Below are 22,227 nucleotides of genomic sequence, written 5' to 3' on the forward strand. Positions count from 1 at the left end.
TCCCAATGTTGAGGGAATGTGGCCTGGTACGGTTCAGGAGGGGGGGGGGGCGTTCTCTCGTCACCCCCTCTTTTCCTGCGGCCTGCCAGGTTGCGTGCTCGGATAAAGGGTCTGGTATGGATTTTTAGGAGGAACCCCACGTTAATTTCTTTTTTAAATTTGACGTGGGGTTCCCCTTAATATCCATACCAGACCTGAATGGCCTGGTAATTGAATTTGGGGGAACCCCACGCTTTTTTTTTTTATCAATGACTTTCAGTGAGTGTATTACGGGAGCCGACAATTCATTATAGCCGCAAGTGATTTTAAATGACTTTTTTTTTCTGCAGAAATTATACTTTGTGCAGGGACAGTTCTAAGCATGGGAAACATGCGCCCCTTCACAGGCATACTATAGACACCCCCCAGGTACGAAAATTTAAAGGAATATTACACTTTTATTGTTTCACTTTAATCATTATTAAAATCACTGCTCCCAAAAAAACTGACGTTTTTTTTTTGCATTGATACATGTCCTCTGGGGCAGGACCCAGGTCCCCAAACACTCTTTAGGACAATAACTTGCATATTAGCCTTTAAAATTAGCACTTTAGATTTCTCCCATAGACTTGTACAGGGTGTTCCGCGGCTTTTTGAATTTTCCGCAAACACCCCAAATTGTTCACTGTTCGCCTAACAGGCGAACAGGCAATGTTTGAGTCGAACAGGAGTTCAACTCGAACTTGAAGCTCATCCCTAGTCACATCCCTTCAAGACTGCCTATGCTGATGCTGAGTGACTGTCCTGTTATGTTTACTGACTATCCTCTTCCTCCTCAATGATCCCGCTGATATCTTGGAAGAACATTTTTGGTTCTGGGTGATGCCACCAGCCCAATTTTTCAGCCCCTGTTTAACAGGGCGTGTAATTACAATTTTTGATGCAATGCTTTGCAGCAGGGCTCATTCCTGCACTCCAAATAGAGTATATGGAGAGTTTGCAGTGTCGTGGCACCAGCACCAGTGCCTAAGGCCCAATTTGTCAGCTCCTGTTTAACAGGGGCATGTAATTACAATTCTTGATATAATATTTCACAGCAGGGCCCGTTCCTGTTCCCCCCGATAGTAACTGTGAGGACTTATAGTGTTGGGGCACCAGCACCACCACCACAACCACCAAAGGCCCAATTTTTCTACTACTGGTCAACAATGGCATGTAATTACAATTCTTGATATAATCGTTCACAGCAGGGCGCTACAGCGCCCACCAAGAGTCACCGTACCTCTCAGTAAAATGTGAGAGATATTAGGCGATATCTGCATCTGTGCCCATCCTTCTCCTCCCTATGCATTTTTCCCTTATCACCTTCTTTAACCACTTGTCGACCACATTCCCCATATATACTGTGGCAAGGCGGCTCGGCTGTGCAAACCAACGTACCTGTGCGTCGGTCTGTGAATGAGACACAGTCCCCCGGACACCTGCGATTGTGGTACACAGAGGCAGAATCCCCGTTCTGACAGGGGAAAACTTTGAGATCTGATGTTCCTAGTGATCAGGGACAGCGATCTCTGTGTTGTCCTAGTAAGCCCATCGCTCACAAAGTTAGAACACACCCAGGGAACACAGTTAACCACTTGATCACCCCTAGTGTTAACCCCTTCCCTGGCAATGTCATTTATACATTGATCACTGCCTTTTTTTCAGCACGGATCACTGTAATAATGTCACTGGTCCCCAAAAAGTGTCACTTGGGGTCAGATTTATCTGCCGCAATGTCGAAGTCACAGATTGTTACCATTACCAGTAAAAAAAAATAAAAAAAAATAAAACTTCATAAATCTGTCCCCTATTTTCGAGACTTTTGCGCAAGCCAATCCATATACGCTTATTGTGATTTTTTTGTTTTTACCAAAACATTTAGAAGAATACATTGGCCTAAACTGATAAAAATACTTTTTTTGGATATGTAAGGAGAAAATTATCAGTCTTTTTTTGTTTATGGCACAAAAAATAAAAACTGCAGAGGTGATCAAATACCACCAAAAGAAAACTCTATTTGTGGGGAAAAAATGGACAATTTTGTTTGGGCATAGCGTCGCATGATTGCACAATTGTCAGTTAAAGCGACACAGTGCTGTATCAGAAAAAATGAGGCTGAAGTGGTTAACTTTTAATTGGGTCACATCAATCAGGTCTCCATTACCCTGCCTGGTGTTGGTGTTGTTGCTAAGTTATCCAACTACTGTATATGAGATAGATCTGTAGATAGTGTCTTTAAGTGATCAATGTTGGGAAAGGTTTTAGGAAGCTGGACAAAGGGAAAGTACTGTAACATTCTTGCCCTTGCAGGTTGCCAGGGACACACTGGCCATAGTACAACTGAATAGTACAACTGAAGCTCCAAGGCGCATACAAATGCACAGGTGCGGCCCTGTGGGTGCACACATATGAGCATGCACACATGCGCAGGTGTATGTGCATTTGCTACTGATACTGGTGCCAAGTGGGCTATATAAGTTTATCAGCTACACTAGTTGGGTGCTGTCTGATCTGCAGCTGTTACCTGTGTTCCTGCATCTGTTCCTGTTCCTGTACCTGTCTTCTATGATTGACCTGGCTTGTCCTGACCATGTTTGAATGCAACCTGCCCTGACCTTGGTTCACCTCTACACTCCGCTTGGTTCCTGCTCTCCAGCCTTATCTTGTGACCCTGACCATTCTCTAGCTGCCTTCTATGCCTGCATCTGACCGTCTGTTGCTGACCTGGCTTGTTTGACCTTGCATTCAGTAATCCGTTTGCCCTGCTCTGCATACTGCCTGGCTTCCACTAGCTCTCTGCCTGCCATGTTCTGCCAGTCCTCCTGCACCTGCAAGCAGCTGTTGTCTGCCAAGCAGCTGCCACCTTCTGCCTACCCAGCCCAGGGCCTGCTGCTCTTGCTGCCATCTGCTATTCCAGTGATCCAGCCCAACTCTAGAGATGCACCTGCTATGCACCTCTGCAACTGTAAGCACATCATACAGGCACTCATACCTCTCCGTGCTCTCACGGCCACTGTTGCAACATCAGAGTCGGGACTGTATGAGAGGTCTCGCTCTACACTCCAGGCTCTGCCACAAGGTATGTGACACATGGCATAAAGGGTCCAATCAAAAGAAGCAGTAGTGTAGGGCATATGTAATTAATGCCAGCCTCATTCTGGTTAACAAAGTTGGTGTCCTGCTCAAAGAGGGTTAGTGTTGCTAGTGCTCCATGGTAGTATAGTAAAGATATCTAACTGTCTTCCTGGTTCTGTGCTTTGGCAGGTGCAGTGCCTAATCAGCCAGTCCTGCTGATATAGCTACCTCACCATCTGTAGGGTAGACGTACCAGGTTCTTTCTCCATGCACCAGAGTTGGATAAGTTTAACTTTTGACATATACAGTGGTAAGAGAAACAACATAGAGCCCTGCAGAGAAGAGGTAAGTGTAGCACCCATCTTGGCACCAGCCAGCTGTCCATCTTTTGGTATGATCCTTTAGCCACTTGACGCCCAAGGCATGTACATGGACATCCTTGGGTTTCAGTGGTTATACTGGGATGATGCCTGCACCTACAGGCATCATCTCAGTATCAATCTTTTCAGCTGGTGATTCTCTTTTTTGTAGAAGTGATCTGAGTGGTTAATAAGCCACTCAGATCACTTCTGAGGGTGGTGGAAAGTGATTCCACCCCCTTTCCCAAGCTCTCTGGTCCTATTGTGGTGCCTGGGAGCAATGCAGCCAGTGGTGATGGCTGCCCTGTACAGAGAGAGAGGAACTTCCCCTCTCTCTGTAACCCTAGCAAATGTATGTAGGCATAAGACACACCTCCTGTCACTCCTCTTTAAAGGAGAATTATACAAAAACATGATTAATTAAACCCACAAGTGTTTGTTTTTAACCACTGATATACCTTTATACTGATTTTTGACATTTACAAATGCAGCAATTTCAAAAACGGATGAAAGGTTTGGCACTGTGAAACACTTTCTGAAAGCTTATTAGTGCATTTTATATATAACTATATAGATCAGACAAAAATGAGGGACAAGTGAGGACAGAGGGACATTGTTCCAAATCAGAGACAGCTGGGAGTTATGAGGTTGTATATCTGGATTAAAATGGGTACACAATTTTCTAGGTCCCTTTAATATTTCGGGCTTTCCAGTAGGTGAACTTAGGTTTGCTAGAAATTAACCTCCCTGGCGGTTTTCCCGAGTGCGGCTCGTGGTTAAATTTCAGTACCATTAGCGGTAACCTCGAGCCACACTCAGGATTGCATTGCAGGATCCTGGTGCAGTGTACTTACCTTATCCCCGATGGGCTGGGCTCCGTTCCCTGCAAGCGTCACGATGCACCGGACGGAACCCGGCAGCAAATTCAAAAAAGTAAAAAATCATAATACATACAGTACACTGTAATCTTACAGATTACATTACTGTATGAAATTATTTCACATCCCTTTTGTTCCCAGCGCTTTGTTCAATGCCCTGCATGCAGTTTTATATGATATATACTGTTCTTTCTGCCTGGAAACTGGAGATTGTCCATAGCAACCAAAAAGGGTCCCTTTTACGTTTAAAAGTGGTTTTAGACCAGCTAGAAAACAGCGATAGTAAATTAGAACACTTGCGGAATTGAGCGATAGTGAATCATGGGGAAATTAATTTTATTATTATTAGATTATTATTTTTTTTATAATTATTTATATTTATTTATTATATTATAATTTATGATTTTGTGCTTCATCATACTCGGGATATCTACTAGACTAGTTATTGCTAAGAATTACAGGCCTACAATATAAACGCCAAATTTCTATGCAAAATAATTGTACTGCTTTGAGACGCAAAAATCTGACATAATCATACTGCCTGGGTGGTTAAGGACTTGAGATGTGGGTCTTGTAGAATGATTCACTGATGCTTGGAAAAAAAATTAAAAAATGTTACATCCTCCTACATTGATTGGACAATTGTATAACAAACCTTATTTCATAAACCTCCTTTTTCTCCAATTAATCTCGTTTTGGTGAAGTGAGGTAATGAGAATAAGTCCTTACTACCAAAGCCTGAGCGATTCCCTTATCTGAAATATTTTCTTTTAAAAAAATGTAGGTATCGAACCCCTGGAAAAGCTAGTCCACTGGGAAAGGGATCACCACCTCCTGTTCTACCAACTCCTGAATCCAACCCAAGAGGCCCTTGTCCCTGGGCAGGTGAGTCAAAATAAACATCAGTTGAGGAATATAAAGAAGATAGAAGCGATATCCCTCCCTCAGTACCTACAGGATGTATAGGCTGTCTGAGATCCTTTCCCACTGTGAAAGGAACCGAGACAGCCTCCCTCCTACCCTGACATCAATTTGACATTTTATTGGAGAGTCCTGGAGCAGTAAATAGGTGCCCACCTTTCCGCTTCCCTTTAAAGTGATTGTGATCACTTTAAAGGGAAAGTGATTGTTAAGCTTCATTGTTTTTTTAAATAACAAACATATCATACTTACCTCAACTGTGAAGTTTGTTTTGCACAGAGTGGCCTCGATCATCCTCTTCTGGGGTCCCCCGGCGGCGTATCAGCTCCTCCCCATATTGTATAACCCCCTAGGAGACTCGCTGTTTTCTCCAAATCTCTCTGGGGTCTGTACTGGCTTTAGTTGAAGGAGCTATGAAAAAAAACATCTTCCTAACCTTCACTAGAAATGTTTTCCTCTCTTCAGAGAACTTAGGTAGTACCTAGTCCAGACCTGGACCAAATAGAGAGTCCTCAAAATGCAGACCACAGGGCCAGGATCTAGATGTCTTGACCCAGACTGCCCTTGCAGCCAAATTGAGCAGGGCTGCTGAATTGGCAGATGCCCTAACTGTCTCTACTGCAACATCTGCCAAATATGCTACTACCTTGGAAATAACTTCTGATAGATTCCAAAACCTGCTCTGTCTTTGCTCCCTGAGACAGATGACCCATAACCCCGCTTAGCCAAAATTCTGCATTTCTTGCTATCCAGGAGGATGCCAAAGCTGGTGCCAAAGCCTCTGCATTCACATCCCAGGATCTAAGCAGAAGTGTCTCTTTCCTACTTTCTATCTGGTCCTTAATACTGCCAGAGTCCTCAAAGGAAAAGTCAGACTATTTAAAACCCTGTGTCCGGGCTGCATCAAGCTTAGGGGTCTCAAAAACCTGTAAGCAGAGGTAACCCTTCAAGGAAGATTTATTTTTTTAAGCCTCAACGCTTTACTTTCTGGCTCTTTTCACTCCCTCAGGATAAGATCCTTGAGAGTCTGATGAAAAGGGAGGACTCTGGTCTGTGGCTTAACCAGCCTCTATATATCTTATCCTGGATAGAGACTTCTGCCAGCAGATCCAGAATCTCCTCTGTTGCATATACCACCCGTAGAAGCCCCTCCATATCCTCTACCATTGAGGTTCTTACTGGGTATAGCCTCCTCACTAACTAGGTCTAAATCTTCCCCAACCTGTAGGGAGCTTTGACTTGAACCCTCAGCCTCCTCCAAGTCTTCATCCTTTATATTCTGGGAGGAAGGAGGGTCCTGCGACCCCCCCAAGAGATAAATAAGGGTCCCCCTTTTAACAAACTACCCTCTTGAGAGGAGGTACCCTCCCTAGGGGACTATTCTTCCCCTCTGGCATTCTGAACTAAGGAGGGGGCAGTCTTAAACGACTGAAGGGTGGCCAGCATTTCTGATTGGACTGACAAAAAAAAACTTTCATAATGGTCGAAGTTTCCTTCCCTGCCAGTTTGTGTATACATCTAAAACGGAAGGGCTTGGAGTTGTCCTTCAGTAGCTTTTCCCAGCAATAGCCACAATGCTTTGCATGGGATGGATAGGGGGGCCTTGGACATAGGTGGCTTTTCAGTAGGTTCTTGGCCAGATATGCCTTGATCTACAGGAACAAAAACACGGGAGTCAGTCCTAGACCCCCCATCCCTGCTGGAGTAGCTGGCTGTCACAGGGGTGTGGATAAGTGTCCCCTTCTTCCCCTTCTGCCACCTGCCCCCCCAGAGTAATACTTACCCCCTGTAGTCTTCTCTTTGGGTGTCTGGAGTCTTCCTCTTTCTCCTCACGGTGTGTGTGTGTGAGAGGCCACCCAGCTTTCATTGCTCCTTGGTTGGGTGTGCACTGACTCTTGAGCTGCCTCGGTGGAGTGTAGGGTGTGCGCAAAGTCAAATCTAGCTCCCCACTAGCACGAGGCCTGCCGCATGTCCCTGGAGACACCAATGGCTGCCGCTATCTTTAAGAAGGCAGCTCCCTCCCAGAAAGTGATGTCACTTCCTTCTGCAAGATTGAGGCATGGAGAATGCCGGCTTTCTCCTCTGTCCTTCCTACACACCACAGCCAACCAGTCAAGTCAGAATCTGTACATGCCCCACAACGACCACCTCCTGGCTAAACCCTTCAGCCAGTTAGAGAATGACACCAATCTCTGCTCTGCTGACACATCCACTGATCTTCTGACTGACACCATCCACTGTTTTACTGATGACAACCGCTGCTCTACTGATACCGTCTACTGCTCTACTGACGCCGTCCATGTTTTAATACATTTAAAATGTTTGTTTACATTTATTTTTAAGAGTGTGTGTGTGTGTGTGTGTGTGTGTGTGTGTGTGTGTGTGTGTAAAGTGTATATATATATATATATATATATATATACAGTATACACACAAGCATATGTGTGTGTGCTCTGGGGTGCACGCCCTAATGCACTAGGCTGCACACACCTATGCTACTGTGAATCCATAAGAAAGGTTATCAGAAAAACACATCAAGCATAAACTTTGTCTTACTCTCCTACGATACAAAATGAAAAAACATATATCTGTGCACCTCTAGTAGGTACATAAAATCCATCTGTCACGTACCTAGTAGGCAAGCCCGGAATGCAGGGAGCGGCCCCTCGTATCCCCTGGCTCAAGAACCCCTGGAGGTGGTAACAGGGATTCAAAAGTTCAGAGGGCACAAGTGCCTGGCAGGTAGAGGCCGGTCCGGATAGTCAGCAGCAACACAGGCAGCAGGTAGATAAGGCTGATGACAATCGGCAGGTGGCAGCAGACACAAGTGGAAGGACTGGCAAGCAGGCGATCGTCAGTGGAGACAGCAGGCACAGGAAATCCGAACGGATTGGCAGGAACAGCAGAGTCGGGTACAGGCCGGGTCGGCAGCAGGCGGTCAACACAGTACAAGGGGACGAGGCAGAGACGTGGTCAGACAGGCAGGTAGTCGAAGGCAGGCAGCAACAGATCGTGGTCAAGAACAAGCCGGGTCACAGGAATCTAGGCAACGGGTAACAGGTAACAGATAGCAGAATCTCCAAACACGCTGTAGACTGGACAGCAAGAAGGGGATGGAGCAGAGTCCTTAAGAAGCCTTTAGGGCGCCAAAACGGTCGCACGACGAGTCAGCGTGCCCCCGCGAGTGGCCGTGCGCCCGTTCGTGACCCCGAGCACACGCGTGCGCTCGTTCGTGCCGACGCGCACCCGCGTGCGTCCGTTCGCGCAAACACGCGCCAAAGGGGAACGACGGGTTCTCGACAACAGGCTTCTGTGGGTAATTCTCCCGTGTGCGACCAGAACGCCAGGACGGTCGTGACATTGCCCCCCCCCAAGGGGCAGCCTCCGGATGCCCAATTGAGCCATCTTACTCGGGTGGGAGTTCTTAAAGGCACGGATTAGTCTCTTTGGTGAATGTTGGATTCTGGCTCCCAGGAGTTCTCCTCAGGTCCGTACCCCTTCCACTTAACTAAGAATTGAATCTGGTTCCGTCTCTTCCTGCAGTCCAGTATGGATTCAATCTCGAATTCAATTTCCCCATCGACCATCACGGGTTCTGGAGGACTGGTAATTCTGTCAGCGAAAGGATCCGGAACTGCAGGCTTAAGTAGTGATGCGTGAAAGACTGGGTGGATCCGGAAGGATTCAGGAAGCTTTAGCTCGAATGCCACATTATTCAACTTCCTCTTGATCGGAAAAGGACCCACAAATTTCGGGCCCAACTTCTTGGAGGGGCAAGACAGTTTAAGATTCAAGGTGGACAACCAGACCTGATCCCCAACTTTGAGATCCAGTTCCCCCCTTCTCTTTCTGTCGAACACTTCTTTGTTGTAATTCTGTGACTTGGTCAGGGTTTCTTGCAGAAGCTTGTTATTTACTTCAAAGAAGTTAAAGTTCTCCTGTACCGCTGGTACCGAACACTCGGGGAGATTGCCAGACAGGAATAGTGGGTGGAAGCCAAAGTTCGCAAACAATGGGGATTGCTTGGTGGCAGAGTGGACTGTATTATTGTAGGCGAACTCAGCCAAGGGCAGAAGCGAGACCCAGTCGTCTTGGGAGAAGGACGAGAAACAGCGTAGGTACTGCTCCAGCGTCTGGTTCGTCCTCTCGGTCTGGCCGTTGGTCTGCGGGTGGTATGCTGAGGACAGGCAAAGTTCAATTTTCAGAGCTCCGCAGAGTGCTCTCCAGAACCTTGAGGTGAACTGCACTCCTCTATCAGATGTGATGTTGGCGGGAATGCCATGGAGTCTCACAATCTCCTTAATGAAGGTCTTGGCTGTCTCTGTGGCAGAGGGGGTGCCTTTCATAGGCAGGAAGTGGGCCATCTTGGTGAGCCTATCGACTATGACAAAAATTGTTGAATAATTCTCCGAAGGGGGTAGCTCAACGATGAAATCCATGGAGATCATCCTCCATGGTCTATCAGGAACAGGCAGTGGCTTCAGCAGACCCCAGGCTCTTGACTTGCTGCCCTTCCGAATGCAGGTGACACAAGCCTCCACATATTTCTTGCAGTCGTATTTCATTCGTGGCCACCAGAATGTACGTCGGAGTAACTCCAAAGTCTTATATACCCCGAAATGGCCAGCCAATGGATGGTCGTGACAGTCCGAACTTCCTGGGGAACAAAGATCTTGTCCTCATGCCACAGAAGGTCATTACTGGATGACAACGGGATACCGGATGGAGGTGTTGTGCCTATGGAAGCCTGCTTAACTTGAGACACTAAGTCCCCCTGGAGCATAAGAAAGTTCCCCGTAGAGAGGATGGTATCCGAGGACAGCAGACTCTCCGGTTGACTGTACATGCGGGACAGGGCGTCAGGCTTGATATTCTTGGATCCGGGACGGTAGGTGATATGGAATGAAAACCTGGAGAAGAAGAGTGCCCACCTGGCCTGACGTGGTTTCAATCTCTTTGCTGTCTTAAGGTACTCCAAGTTCTTATGGTCTGTATAAACCAGGATCGGGTGGGTGGCACCCTCCAGAAGATAGCGCCACTCCTCGAGTGCAGCCTTTATTGCCAGCAACTCGCGATCACCGACGTCGTAATTCTTCTCCGCCTCGGACAGCTTGCGGGAGAAGAAAGCGACCGGGTGAAGTAAGGACTTGGGCCCCTGCCTCTGGGAAAGTATCGCCCCAACTGCTATTTCCGAAGCATCCACTTCGAGGATGTATGGCAGAGCGGAATCGGAATGTTTTAGGACGGAGGCAGATACAAATAAATCTTTCAGGATCTTGAAGGCCTCTTGCGCCTCAGGGGTCCATCGGAACTTCTGACCCTGTTTGGTCAATCCGGTAATGGGAGAGATGATAGAAGAGAATCCCTTAATAAACTTCCGGTAAAAATTAGCGAACCCCACAAACCGCTGAACTCCCTTTTTATCGGAAGGGGCAGGCCAGTCCTGGATTGCAGAGACCTTCTGGGGATCCATCTCAATCCCTCTTACGGAAATGACCAGGCCGAGAAACTGGATGCTCTGCCGTTCGAAGACACATTTTTCGGGTTTAGCATACAAGCCGTGAAGACGGAGACGAGTCAGGACCTTCTTGACGTGTTCTCGGTGGTCGGCTAAAGTGGGGGAAAAAATCAGGATGTCATCAAGATAAATAATTACAAATAGGTCAAGGTAGTCTCTAAAGATGTCATTGACAAAGTGCTGAAATGTGGCTGGGGCATTACACAACCCGAATGGCATCACAAGATATTCGAAGTGCCCAAAGCGGGTACGGAAGGCAATCTTCCACTCGTCACCCCTCCGAATGCGGACGAGGTTGTAGGCACCCCGGAGATCCAGCTTGGAGAATATCTTAGCAGAACCTAATCTCTGGAAAAGTTTGGGTACCAATGGCAGGGGGTTGCGATTCTTTATGGTAACCTTGTTCAATGCCCGATAGTCCACACATGGGCGTAGGGAATGGTCCTTCTTTTCAACAAAGAAAATCCCTGCGCCAGCCGGGGAGGTAGAAGGTCGGATGAATCCCTTCTCAAGGTTATCATCTAAGTAGGATCTCAGGGTACTCAGTTCAGACTCAGATAGAGGGAAGATTCTTCTGAAAGGGATCTCTGCCCCAGGCAGTAGTTCAATAGGGCAGTCGTATGGCCTATGGGGTGGTAAAGTTTCGGCCCCCTTTTTACTGAAAACATCTAGGAAATCATGATAGTCCTTGGGTACAGCTTGCCGGGTTTCAGCGTCTGCTTCCAAACAGAGGAGGGCAGGAGAGTCCCTGTTAACAGCTGGGCAACAATGCTGGAGGCAATAGACCGAAGGGAACTCAATCATTTCAGTGGCCCAGTCGATGCGTGGGTTGTGTGCTCTCAACCAAGGCATGCCTAGAATGATGGGGAACAAAGGAGACTTAATGACATCTAGACATAGGAATTCCTGGTGAGTCCCGGGAATGGTAGCAGATAAGGGGGTAGTCTCCTGAGTCACTGGTCCTGATTCCAGGGTAGAACCATCGGCCAGGAATACTGAAAGCCCCTTCTCTTTAGATCGAAGGGGGATCTGGTTCTTCAGGGTGAAGGACGAGTCTACAAAGCCACTACACGCCCCGGAGTCAATAACTGCGTGGGTTTGGATAGTCCTTCCTGGAAGCTGCAAAAGAACAGGGACAGCCAGGTGAGAGGTGTTATCAGACAGCACAGGTGAGGGAACAGGTGGAATGAAGAGACACTTACGCATCTTAGCTGGGCAAGTGCGAACAAAGTGTCCTGGTTCTCCGCAATACAGACAGAGGTTACCGGCCCGGCGACGTTGACGTTCCTCTGGAGTCAGGGATAGACGGAGTAGCCCCAGCTGCATAGGTTCCGGAGGATCCAGTGTGACTGTGGCAGGAGCAGAAGGAGCTGGGTGAGTGGAGCTAGGCACCCGTGGCAACATCCAAACGGGGCGGGTAGCTGTGGTGGAACGCTCTTGGCGGCGTTCTCTCAGACGTCTGTCAATTTGGACCGAAATGTCTATCAGAGCTTCCAAAGTCTCAGGAATGCCTACACGTGCCAGTTCGTCCTTCAGAGGCTCAGACAGACCCATGCGGAATTGGTATCGCAGGGCTGCATTGTTCCAGTCCGTGTCAGCGCTCCAGCGTCGGAATTCCGACACGTAATCTTCCACAGGCCTGCGACCTTGTTGCAGGGCGTATAAGGCTGCTTCTGCGGTCGCAGCAAGTTGGGGGTCCTCGTAAAGTCTAGACATCGCCAGGAAGAAGGTGTTTAGGGTGTCTAAAGACGGATCCTTTCGTTCCAGTAGACGGTGTGCCCAGGCCTGAGGTTCGTTCGTCAATAGGGAAATGACGAACCCCACTTTGGTTGCCTCGAGGGAGAAGGTCCTTGGTTGCAAGGCAAAATAGAGCTCACAGGAATTGCGGAAGGCTCTGAACTTATTCCGGTCGCCCGCAAATTGTTCCGGAGTTGGGACCCTGGGTTCGGGTGGCATCATCACTACTGATGGTAGAGCATGGGCCCCAGGGGCAGCTGGCGAGGTAGCAGATAGCGCCTGGACTTGTTCTTCCAATCTGCCATAACCCTCTTGTAGACTCTTTACCGCCTGAGTAAGGCCAGCCAGATGGCGGCAGAGCTCGTCCATAGGGGAGGCTCCCTGCACAGGCTCGGACATGGCTGTACAGTACTGTCACATACCTAGTAGGCGAATCCCGGAATGCAGGGAGCGGCCCCTCGTATCCCCTGGCTCAAGAACCCCTGGAGGTGGTAACAGGGATTCAAAAGTTCAGAGGGCACAAGTGCCTGGCAGGTAGAGGCCGGTCCGGATAGTCAGCAGCAACACAGGCAGCAGGTAGATAAGGCTGATGACAATCGGCAGGTGGCAGCAGGCACAAGTGGAAGGACTGGCAAGCAGGCGATCGTCAGTGGAGACAGCAGGCACAGGAAATCCGAACGGATTGGCAGGAACAGCAGAGTCGGGTACAGACCGGGTCGGCAGCAGGCAAGTACAACACAGTACAAGGGGACAAGGCAGAGACGTGGTCAGACAGGCAGGTAGTCGAAGGCAGGCAGCAACGGATCGTGGTCAAGAACAAGCCGGGTCACAGGAATCTAGGCAACGGGTAACAGGTAACAGATAGCAGAATCTCCGAACACGCTGTAGACTGGACAGCAAGAAGGGGATGGAGCAGAGTCCTTAAGAAGCCTTTAGGGCGCCAAAACAGTCGCACGACGAGTCAGCGTGCCCCCGCGAGTGGCCGTGCGCCTGTTCGTGCCGACGCGCACCCGCGTGCGTCCGTTCGCGCTAACACGCGCCAAAGGGGAACGACGGGTTCTCGACAACAGGCTTCTGTGGGTAATTCTCCCGTGTGCGACCGGAACGCCAGGACGGTCGTGACACCATCACTAGAAAGGATAAGAAAGATAATTACAATATTCAACCCATCATAGGAGAGGATGAAACTCTAAGCCCTTGTAGACACGGTCGGACATTCCGATGAAAAATGTCCGATCGGACCGTGTTGTTGGATAATCCGACTGTGTGTGGGCTTCATCGGACTGTTTCTGTCAGAATATCTGACGGACAAAGTTTTAGAGCTGGACTATAAAACTTTCCGACAACATGATCTGATCGCACTTTGTCCGATTGTGTGTAGAGGATTCCAATCGGACAAAGTGCCACGCATGCTCAGATCAAATTCCTAGACCAAAGCTATTGGCTGAACATAGACCCATTGTAACGAAATAACGTCATCATGTTACGTACGATCGGATTGTCCGACAACTTTGTCCGACCGTGTGTATGCAACACAAGTTTCGGACAAAATCCGATGGATTTTGTTGTCGACATGTCCAACAGTGTGTACAAGGGCTAAGGCCTAATGTACACTGCTTCTAATAAATGGATGCTTAGGGGCAGTTGGGGATTTTTTTCAACAGCCCCTGAATGTTCTTCTATGTTATCTTATGTGTCCATGTACACTGCGTAGTTTATAGTTATTTAGAGGCAGTTGAGTTTAGTGGCAATTTTTTTAAAGCAAAAAATGCGTTCAAGACAGAAGTTTATTGACTTTCAAAACGTCAACTGCTTGTAACAGCATGCTGACGCGTCTAAACTCAGTAACTCGCGTTTAGCCGTGTTTAGTTCATAGGCATTTTTAATTACTTAAATGTAAACATCCCTTGTAATAGAAAAAAAAAAGCATGACAGGACCTTTTTAATGTGAAATCTGGGGTCAAAAAGACCTTTAAATTAATTTTAAAAAAGTTTTTTTTTTTCCCGGTGGTCTTCGGTGGAGACCACCAGGGAGCAGCGGGAGAGGGGGGCATATCTCCCATCCATAAAAGTGATCTTGCGGCGAATCCCCCACAGAGACCACTTTTATCTGAAAGCACACTGCCCACAGTTTTAAAAGATACCGGGTTATGGCAGCGACCTGCTGACATAACAACGGCATCCCACGTTAAACAGCCGACATATAACAAGGGTGGGCGGTCTTTAAGTGGTTAATGGAGATACGGTTCTGGCCATTTTCAATGCAAAAAATGCTTCTAAACGCAAACGTGGCTAAACGAGGCACAATGGACATTTTTAACCGCCTGTTACTATCTGTCAAGTTCCATCGTTCAGGAGAGGTTTTAAAATGTCCCATGTACATGATGCCTAAAAGAAGAAATAACTCTGGATTTCTGGTAAACACCTAGGTGATTGCAGAGACGTAAATAAAGGAACCTAGCCTTGCACCAACAAATGCTGCAATCTGTGCAGCCAAAATCAATCAATGAAAAAGTGTTAAGCCCCATACACACTATCAGTTTCTCTGCTGAGTTTTTCCTTCAGGTTTACCAAAACCATGTAGTAGAAGGGCCTGCCTGATTGCATACAAATTGAAACTCCTAAGGTTTGACCTCATATTATATGGTTTTGGTAAATCTGAAGGAAAAACTCAGCAGAAAAACTGATAGTGTGTATGGGGCTTCACACACACAAGAGGAACATTCAATATCACAGGATCATACAGCTGTACCTACAGTAATATTGTGTACCTCATTCAATGCAAAAAATGCAACCACTGGTGCAACAGGACAGAAATTACAAAAAATAATTACTTTACACAGACACACCATAAAAGAGCATAAGGAACATTATTTCAGCACACCTGCAGGACATCATTTCTCACAACCAGACAAATGTATGGAAGACATGAACGATATAGTCCTTAAAAGGAACTTTAAAAATACTCAAGAAAGGAAACTTTTGAACTAAGAATTCTGTTTGACAAAATAATGGACAAAATGTGGACCTCTGTTTTCTAAATCACTAATCAACATTTTTTTTTTTTTTTTGAGAATGATCCAAAGGGTAAAAAAAGAGAAACAACAAATGAAATGAAGATGGGGGGCATTTCTGATCAGCACAAAGACATTCAGAAAAGGTTTTCCCAAAAACGTATTCATACAGAATAGTACAATAACAATTAGAAAAAAAGAAATTGTAAAAAAGGAGAGACACAATGGCCAAAATATACCAACAAATAAGAGTTTTAATCAGTGTCTATGCATAGAAGAGGTACCGTATATCAGATGATAACAAAAAAAATGTATGTATACATGTAGTAACTTGGGGGTTGAAAGTAGTTATAATAGGAAACCACATGTCAAAAAATACAGTTGATAAGTCTAGGAGTATACCATCAATTATAATTGCTGAGATACATCAAACCTTAAAAACAGTTAGTATTGATGAGCTGGGCAATTAAAAAAAAGCCTCTAAAATGTCTAATAAAGAACATCTCAGTTACCCATTAGTATTTTATATTTGTCAGAATAGATGAGAATAAACAAGGCATTCGCAGTTTTTTGATATTTGGTCAAGCGATCATGTGTTATAGTTACAGTCTCCTCCATATTGTGGATAGTATCTACTTTCTACAGCCAATCATTAACTTATGGGATGTTGTTTTCCAGAATGGAATGGAATCAGGGCTATGGCCACATTTAGCAGGTGCTTTGTTAGGGAATGTTTGTACCTTTTTAATGAGTAATAATGCGTACACACGGTCAGACTTTCCAGCAGACTAGGTCCAACGGACCGGAATCCGTCAGATATTACGACCGTGTATGGGCTCCAGAGGACTTTTTTTCCCCCAAAAGTCAGACGGACCTAGAAATAAAACATGTTTCAAATCTTTCCGATGGACTCGAGTCCTGTCGAAAAATCCATTTGTCTGTATGCTAGTATTAAAACCGAGGCTAGGGCATCTATTGGCTACTGGCTATGAACTTCCTTGTTCTAGTCCCGTCGTACGTAATCACATTCAAATCTGTCTGACTTTGGTCTGCTTGTGTGTGGCCAAGTCCGTTCCTTTGGAAAGTCCATCGGAACTCTGCCGAAAGTCTGTTGGAAAGACCATCGGGCCTAGTCCGTCCAAAAGTCTGGTCGTGGGTACGCGGTATTACAAGAGATCTGAAGTAGACAGCAGGCCACTATTCAACAGTTGTATGACCACTCTCACCTATGCGACTCTTCCATTCCATAGCTTACTACTATCCCAGTATCCCAGTTTAATTTCCAGTGCTGTGTATGCTTGTGTATTGTTCTTCAAAGATTGTCTTATTTGATATTTTGCTAAAACTTTAGTACTGTATTAGTACTGCTTGGACCTTTGTAGAAGGGGGGGGGGGGTACACCCCAAAAGGATGTCCTAAATATCTGAGTGTTGGTTAAAGTAAAAAAAGGATCACAGACAGTACCCAATTGTTTTTATGTGGTAGCAAAATTTTATTTACAGAGAGATAATAAAATATATACATAAATTCATTTTTTCATAACTAAAATGGGGCCTTATAGGCCACGGGACAAATGTATTTTCTTTAAGACTGAATTTGTTATTGCTGTTTTCACATCACTGTTCCTCAAAGTATAAATGAAGGGATTTAAGAGTGGAGTAAGAACCGTGTATATAAGAGCAAAATATTTGTCATTTTCACTCCCGGTAGGGCTAATGTACACAACAAGAGCTGATCCAAAGCAGAGACTGGTCACAATAAGGTGAGAGGAACAGGTAGAGAAAGCTTTTTGTTTGCCTTCAGCACCCTTGATTTTTGAGATGGTGTTAATGATGTGAACATAGCATGTTATTATAATTAAAATTGGAAAAACTGCAGAAAGAATAGTGACTATTATTGTGGCTAATTTGCTCATGGAAGGATCAGAGCAAGACAAATTCTGAAGTGGAGCCAAATCACAGAGGAAATGATTTATCTGATTTGGCCCACAGAATTTTAATTGAACTGTATAAATAAGAGTCATAGAAGACAATGAAAGACCACCAATCCATGGTGCCACAGCTAACAAAGTATACACTTCCTTCCTCATAATAGCAGAATAACGTAATGGACTGTTAATAGCCAAGTCCCTATCAAAGGCCATGACCAATAACAAATAACATTCTGACATACCCAAACTATTGAAAATAAACATCTGCGTGAAACATTCAATGAAAGATATCCTCTTATTTCCTGTAATCAAATTATCCAGAAGCTTAGGTATAGCAACTGTCACAAACATAATTTCAAGAACAGAAAATGTGCTTATGAAAAAATACATTGGGGATTGAAGCAAGGGTTCAATCCTAACTAAGATAGTGATGGTAATATGTCCTGCAACACAGATGATGTATGCTACTAAAACAAGAAAGAACAGTAATAACTGGAGTTGTTTTAAACTGGAGAATGCCATTAAAATAAATTCTTGCACCATGGTCTTATTAAATTCTTGTTTTATAGAGTGGAATCCCTGTAAAAGAAATTTTAGATAACAGTCATTAAAAGGGCTTTGAGGACTGAAAGGGGCTTTGTGGACCTCACATTTTGTTTTTATGGGTCTGAGCTAAAATAAGGAAGTCACCCTGTCATTTTGCTATTTACAATGACCAGAAGTTTAACTACCCTCACATTATACAGTATGAGGATATTATATTGTATGATGGTATTTGTAGTTTGGGGGTTCTGATAATTTTAGTTTCTTTTGCAGGAAGTATTGTATTGTAACAAAAACAATTGAGTACTGTCTGTGATACTTTTTTATTTTATTTTCAGTAACTTCCAAATTTTCAGGACAAGCTTTTGAGGTGTACCCCCCTTCTTCAACATCCAGACAGTACTAATAGACTAAGGCAGGTCATACTTTATGACATTTTATTTCCATCAACTACAGGCTGATGGAAAGGAAATTGCTTGATTCCCCCCATTGAAACAGACAGTATTGATTGGGGAATCCCTCCTGCAGCGCCATTATGTTCTGCCGGTGGAGAGCAATTGTAGCAGAATGTACTAAATACTAAAACAAGGAAGAACAGTAATATCTGGAGTTGTTTTAATGTAGAGAACACAATTAAAATAAATTCTTGCACCATGGTCTTGTTGAATTTTTTATTCAATAAGAACTGTCATTAAGACACATCTCACATTTTGTTTTTGATGGGTTTACGCTTAAATAATATTGATGAGTATGGGGCTGTGTAGCCAAAGACTGGCCAGAGTGCCCATGCCAACCCATGTCCACAGCAAAACGTGCCTACAATGGGCATGTGAGCATGAGAACAGGACCACGGAGCAATAGAAGAAGGTGGTCTGGTCTTATGTATTCAAGAATGGAATGTATTTTGAGTTGTAGACTTGACCTCCAGATTCTCCAGATCTCAGTATATCAAACATCTGTGGGATAGGCTGTAAAAACAGGTTCAATCTATTGCGGTCCCATCTCACAACTGATACTGACAGTTGCAGATACCATAGCATACCTTCAGAGACCTTGTAGAGTACATGTCTCAAAGGGTTATGGTGGGTACTAGTATGGCTGATTGGTGTATAATATAATATATTTTATATAATTTATCTTCAGATTTCTTATTGCAGGAAGTATTGTGAAAATGTTCAGTTTAGTTCTTTTCCAGGGACCCCCTGATCAGGCAAACAATCGGTGAGAAGCTAATTGAAATATACCCTGTGTTTGCATGTATGAATCTCTTTGCCTGCATAGATTATTATTACCATTTATTAACACAGCCTATACATTTTTCTCTCAGTCTTAGTAACACTCTGCTAAAAATGTGTGTGTTAGTACTTCTTTGACCTTAAAGAAAGGAGTACACCCCAAAAGCTTGTCCTGAAAATTTTGATGTTAGCACAAATAAAAATGTATCACAGACAGTTCTCAATTGTTGTCACTACAGATACACTAATACGTCTATATTTACCTCAAGCAGGCAATATTCTAAAAGTGTTCTTCGACCAGTTATTTTCTAGTGACTCCCTGTTTAGGCAAACAGTCAATGGAAAGCTGATGGAAATATGCCCTGTGCTCACATGCCTACCAACATAGATTACTATTACCATTTATTGAGTTGTGCATAACACATTGTATACTTACTGGAAAAGTCTCAGGCATAGTCCAAGTAAAAACTAGATGTGTGACTGAAAAGCATACAATGATAGTTTAACCATTAAAATAGCACAAAGAGTATTAGGAGAAGTTACACCTCAATTGGGTTAGCATAAGTATATACTGTATTTATAGGTAAAACAATCGAGAAGGGCCTTGCAGACTTCATACACGGGGGACCATTTTCTTCTGAAGCAATTATTTTTTTACACCTGAGACAAGATTTTCAAAAAATGCAATTTAGTTGTAATATGCCAAATCATATCATTAATAATGCTGTTTATTTTTTTTTTTAAATGTGTTTTAACTGATTTGAAAAAAGGAAACTGTTTTAATAATTAGAGTATATTTTACATACTTTTTTGACAATTAGTAAACAAGGTTTCTTTTTTTTGGTTGTTAAATGTGCTGCCTTAGAAAATAAAATTAACATTCTCTATTTCTTCATTTTTCTAGGGTCAGACGAGATTGGATAATAGTCTATACAGTAATACAAAAAACTGACAAGATTAGAAAACTGACATAGATCTCCATTCTGTATCAGTTATAGAAAAAGTTTATACAAAGTAAACACAGCAGGCAAATAGATTTACATGGTAGCCGGCCAACATCTTGTCCAAACTATTTTGCATAACACGAACAAGGAAGAAAACCCATGGGCCACACTTTTTTTTGAGGCCTCAAACAGTGACAGAAAAGGGTGTGGGGAAGACTGGAAAAAAAAAATTGGGTGGGGGGAAGAGAAAGGAAGAAAAAAAGAGAAAAAAAGAGGGTAAAATGGAAGGAAGTTCTTACCCCTGTTCAGGGCAGTCATCAGAAAATGTTGGGCCCCTTACACAGCTTTAGGCCCCCTCCCCAAGACTGACTACTAACATTGCCCAGGGATTGCCCATGGGCCATCCTACCGAGTCCACACACTGGCCACCCTATCTGTATGCCTTCAGCCCCCTCAATCCTGTATATACGTCAGCCCCCCCAAACCTATATATATGTCAGCCCCCTACACACCTGTATATATGTCAGCCCCCCACACACACCTGTATATATGTCAGCCCCCCACACACCTGTATATATGTCAGGCCCCCACACACACCTGTATATATGTCAGTGCCCCTCCCACATACTGCATATATGTCAGCCTCCCAAACACACCTGTATATATGTCAGCGCCCCCACACACCTGTATATATGTCAGCGCCCCCACACACCTGTATATATGTCAGCGCCCCCACACACCTGTATATATGTGAGCCCCCCCACACACCTGTATATATGTCAGCCCCCCCACACACCTGTATATGTCATCCCCCACACACACCTGTATATATGTCAGCGCCCCCCCCCCCACACCTGTATATATGTCAGCCCCTCCAAACACACCTGTATGTATGTCAGCTCCCCCCCATACACCTGTATATATACGAAAAAAAAGTGCAGCGCTTAACCAATAAGTATTACTGTGACCATTGAATAAAAAGGTGCAAAAAAAATGCCAAAAAAAACCTGTGAAAGTAAATACACAAAAACTATTAAAGATGAGTCAAATGTATATAAATATAAATTCAAGTCCACGCTCACACCCATTGCACATATGCGATCACAATACAAACTCGCGTTGATTTTTATTTTATTTTTTGCTAGCAATTCTGTTAGTTTTTAAACGGCACTTGTACATTTTTCCTGTGACTCGGTGGTGTCGTTTTATGTGTGCTTGAGCATCTGGCTCTAATAAATTTTCGTTGAAACCATATCACACGATTTGGCACGATTTTGTTTCTTTATGGTGATACTTCATTTGGAGGCCTGCTGAGAGCAGTCGTGCGACATCCAAAAGATCGGGACAATCTCTGGCATCTGGACATCTATGGTGGGATCTGAGATTCAATTCGCACAGTTTGACCTCCCCTAACAGGGGGGTCACTGGGGATCTGGTAAGCCTCCATCTATAATTCTTGTTTAGAGGTGACGGGTCCACGTGGTCAAATACAATTTGATTGAACAATCAAGTTTCACCTATTATTACACACACACTGGACAATTTATATATATTCTTTGCAAATATTTTTTTTGCATTCATTTTTTTGCAATATATATGGACACTTGAATTTATATTTATATACATTTGACTCATCTTTAATAGTTTTTGTGTATTTACTTTCACAGGTTTTTTGGCATTTGTTTGCACCTTTTTATTCAATGGTCACAATAATAATTGGTTAAGCGCTGCACTTTTTTTTTTTCGTTTATTTTTTTGTGCCTAGTATCTTGGTTATGGTGTTCAGCTGCTGATCTCTTTTTTTTTTTTTTTTTTTTATTGTTTTCTACTAAGCACAGATTTTTTCTATTTTTTTTGACACCTGTATAAATGTCAGCCCCCCCACACCAGTGGCGGCTTGTACTCCAAATTTTTGGGGGGCGCAAATGAACTGAAAAATACTGAAACAAAAACATCAATTGCAGCCAATGAGCTCATCATATGCAGCCACGCTGCCCATCATATGCAGCCTCTGTGCCCAGCATAATGTGTATGCTTACTCAGTGCTAATAA

At 44.4% G+C, this 22,227-nt stretch overlaps 1 protein-coding gene across 1 annotated transcript; it reads right to left on the reverse strand.

The window, feature by feature from the left end:
- Nucleotides 1–17,078: 17,078 nt before the first annotated feature.
- On the reverse strand, nucleotides 17,079–19,774 carry LOC143942260 (olfactory receptor 2AP1-like). The gene is made up of 2 exons (XM_077463503.1): nucleotides 19,668–19,774; nucleotides 17,079–18,032 (listed from the first exon to the last, which is right to left on the reverse strand). The coding sequence occupies exons 1-2, from the start codon at nucleotides 19,683–19,685 to the stop codon at nucleotides 17,079–17,081; spliced, it is 972 nt and encodes a 323-aa protein (XP_077319629.1). The 5' UTR covers nucleotides 19,686–19,774.
- Nucleotides 19,775–22,227: the final 2,453 nt, after the last annotated feature.

This window comes from Lithobates pipiens, unplaced genomic scaffold, assembly GCF_037356315.1.
Source record: "Lithobates pipiens isolate NorthernLeopardFrog02 unplaced genomic scaffold, aLitPip1_a1.2 Scaffold_30, whole genome shotgun sequence".
NCBI lineage: Eukaryota > Metazoa > Chordata > Amphibia > Anura > Ranidae > Lithobates > Lithobates pipiens.